The sequence below is a fragment of the Arachis ipaensis genome, chromosome B1 (assembly GCF_059453495.1).
Source record: "Arachis ipaensis isolate K30076 ecotype BB chromosome B1, ASM5945349v1, whole genome shotgun sequence".
Taxonomy (NCBI): Eukaryota; Viridiplantae; Streptophyta; class Magnoliopsida; order Fabales; family Fabaceae; genus Arachis; species Arachis ipaensis.
The window spans coordinates 146,148,672-146,149,789 of record NC_142436.1 but is presented as its reverse complement, the minus strand read 5'-3'; the positions used below and the strand labels follow the sequence as shown (position 1 = coordinate 146,149,789).

General features: G+C 40.2%; 1 protein-coding gene across 1 annotated transcript; it reads right to left on the bottom strand.

The window, feature by feature from the left end:
- Nucleotides 1-211: 211 nt before the first annotated feature.
- LOC148578777 (uncharacterized) lies at nucleotides 212-1,118 on the bottom strand. Its single transcript, XM_088500699.1, has 2 exons — nucleotides 762-1,118; nucleotides 212-679 (listed from the first exon to the last, which is right to left on the bottom strand). The coding sequence occupies exons 1-2, from the start codon at nucleotides 1,065-1,067 to the stop codon at nucleotides 212-214; spliced, it is 774 nt and encodes a 257-aa protein (XP_088356825.1). The 5' UTR covers nucleotides 1,068-1,118.

Here is a 1,118-nt window from a genome sequence, read left to right as displayed (position 1 = left end):
GCCTCATAATCAAATCCTCTTTTATCAGAGGTATGAACAACAAATTAGGAACAGACAAGGCCTAATTTAATAGATAAATGCAGTCAGCAAAAATTCCATACTCAAAACAGTCTAAAACATCAGTTCTTACAAGGCTTTCACATATCATGTGTCAGAAGAAGCCTTCCAAAAACAAAACACAATTAAAATACTTAAAATAAAAACATCTTTTTCAATCAGCTAAGTTATCATCGCCTTCCTCGGCGACCTCCTCATCATCCACCAAATGGCCCTCCCGAACTACCTTACTCGGATCCATGGCAGTAAAATTCCCATCTGGCACCATGAATTTTGCTTGGGTAACAGCACGCTCGAAACCCTCGGCAAAAGCGTCCAAGATCTCTGCCTCTCGGCTAGCTTCCATCTTCTTCATTTTTAAAGTAACCTCAATCATCTGTTCACTCATAATAGATAAATCGTTCTCCTTTTTTCTCAGAGTTTCAACATCTCTTTCATGATTTTCTTTCTCCAACCTTAATTCTTCGTTAACTACGTCAAATTCTTTTTTAAGCTTACTCAAGACAGACTCTTTTGATTCCAACTGCCCTTTGAGCACATCACTCTCTGCAGCAGTCCGTAGCATTTTTCTATGCTTTTTCTCCTGACTCCGGCCTATGCTGACCAGCCGAAACCCTAATACCTGGTGCACAAACACAACTCACATAATAAATATCATAGCTACTACATATTCCTGAGTAAAATGTGCAGCAAGCAAGCCTCACCTGCATGAATTGATCAATACCCACATCCCCAACCTCATCAATACGAGACACATCAGAAGCAGCCTGAACAACTTCGTCGGCCACAACATTAAAAGGAAAATTTCTATCCCATACAGACAAGCCGTCCCTCCCGTCTTCAAAAACATGAAGTCTTTCTTGCTTCACAGTGAAACTCGATAATTCATCAAGTTGAATTGCCTTATCCTTTTCTTCTGCATCCACGATAACTACCTCAGACTTCCTCTTTTTGAAAACAATACCTTTCTTTTTCGGTGGCGGTTGGTTAACCTCAGCCTCACCTTCCATTTTTTCCAGATTTGATGAAGACCCTTCGAAATTTTTTACTTTGAAACGGGC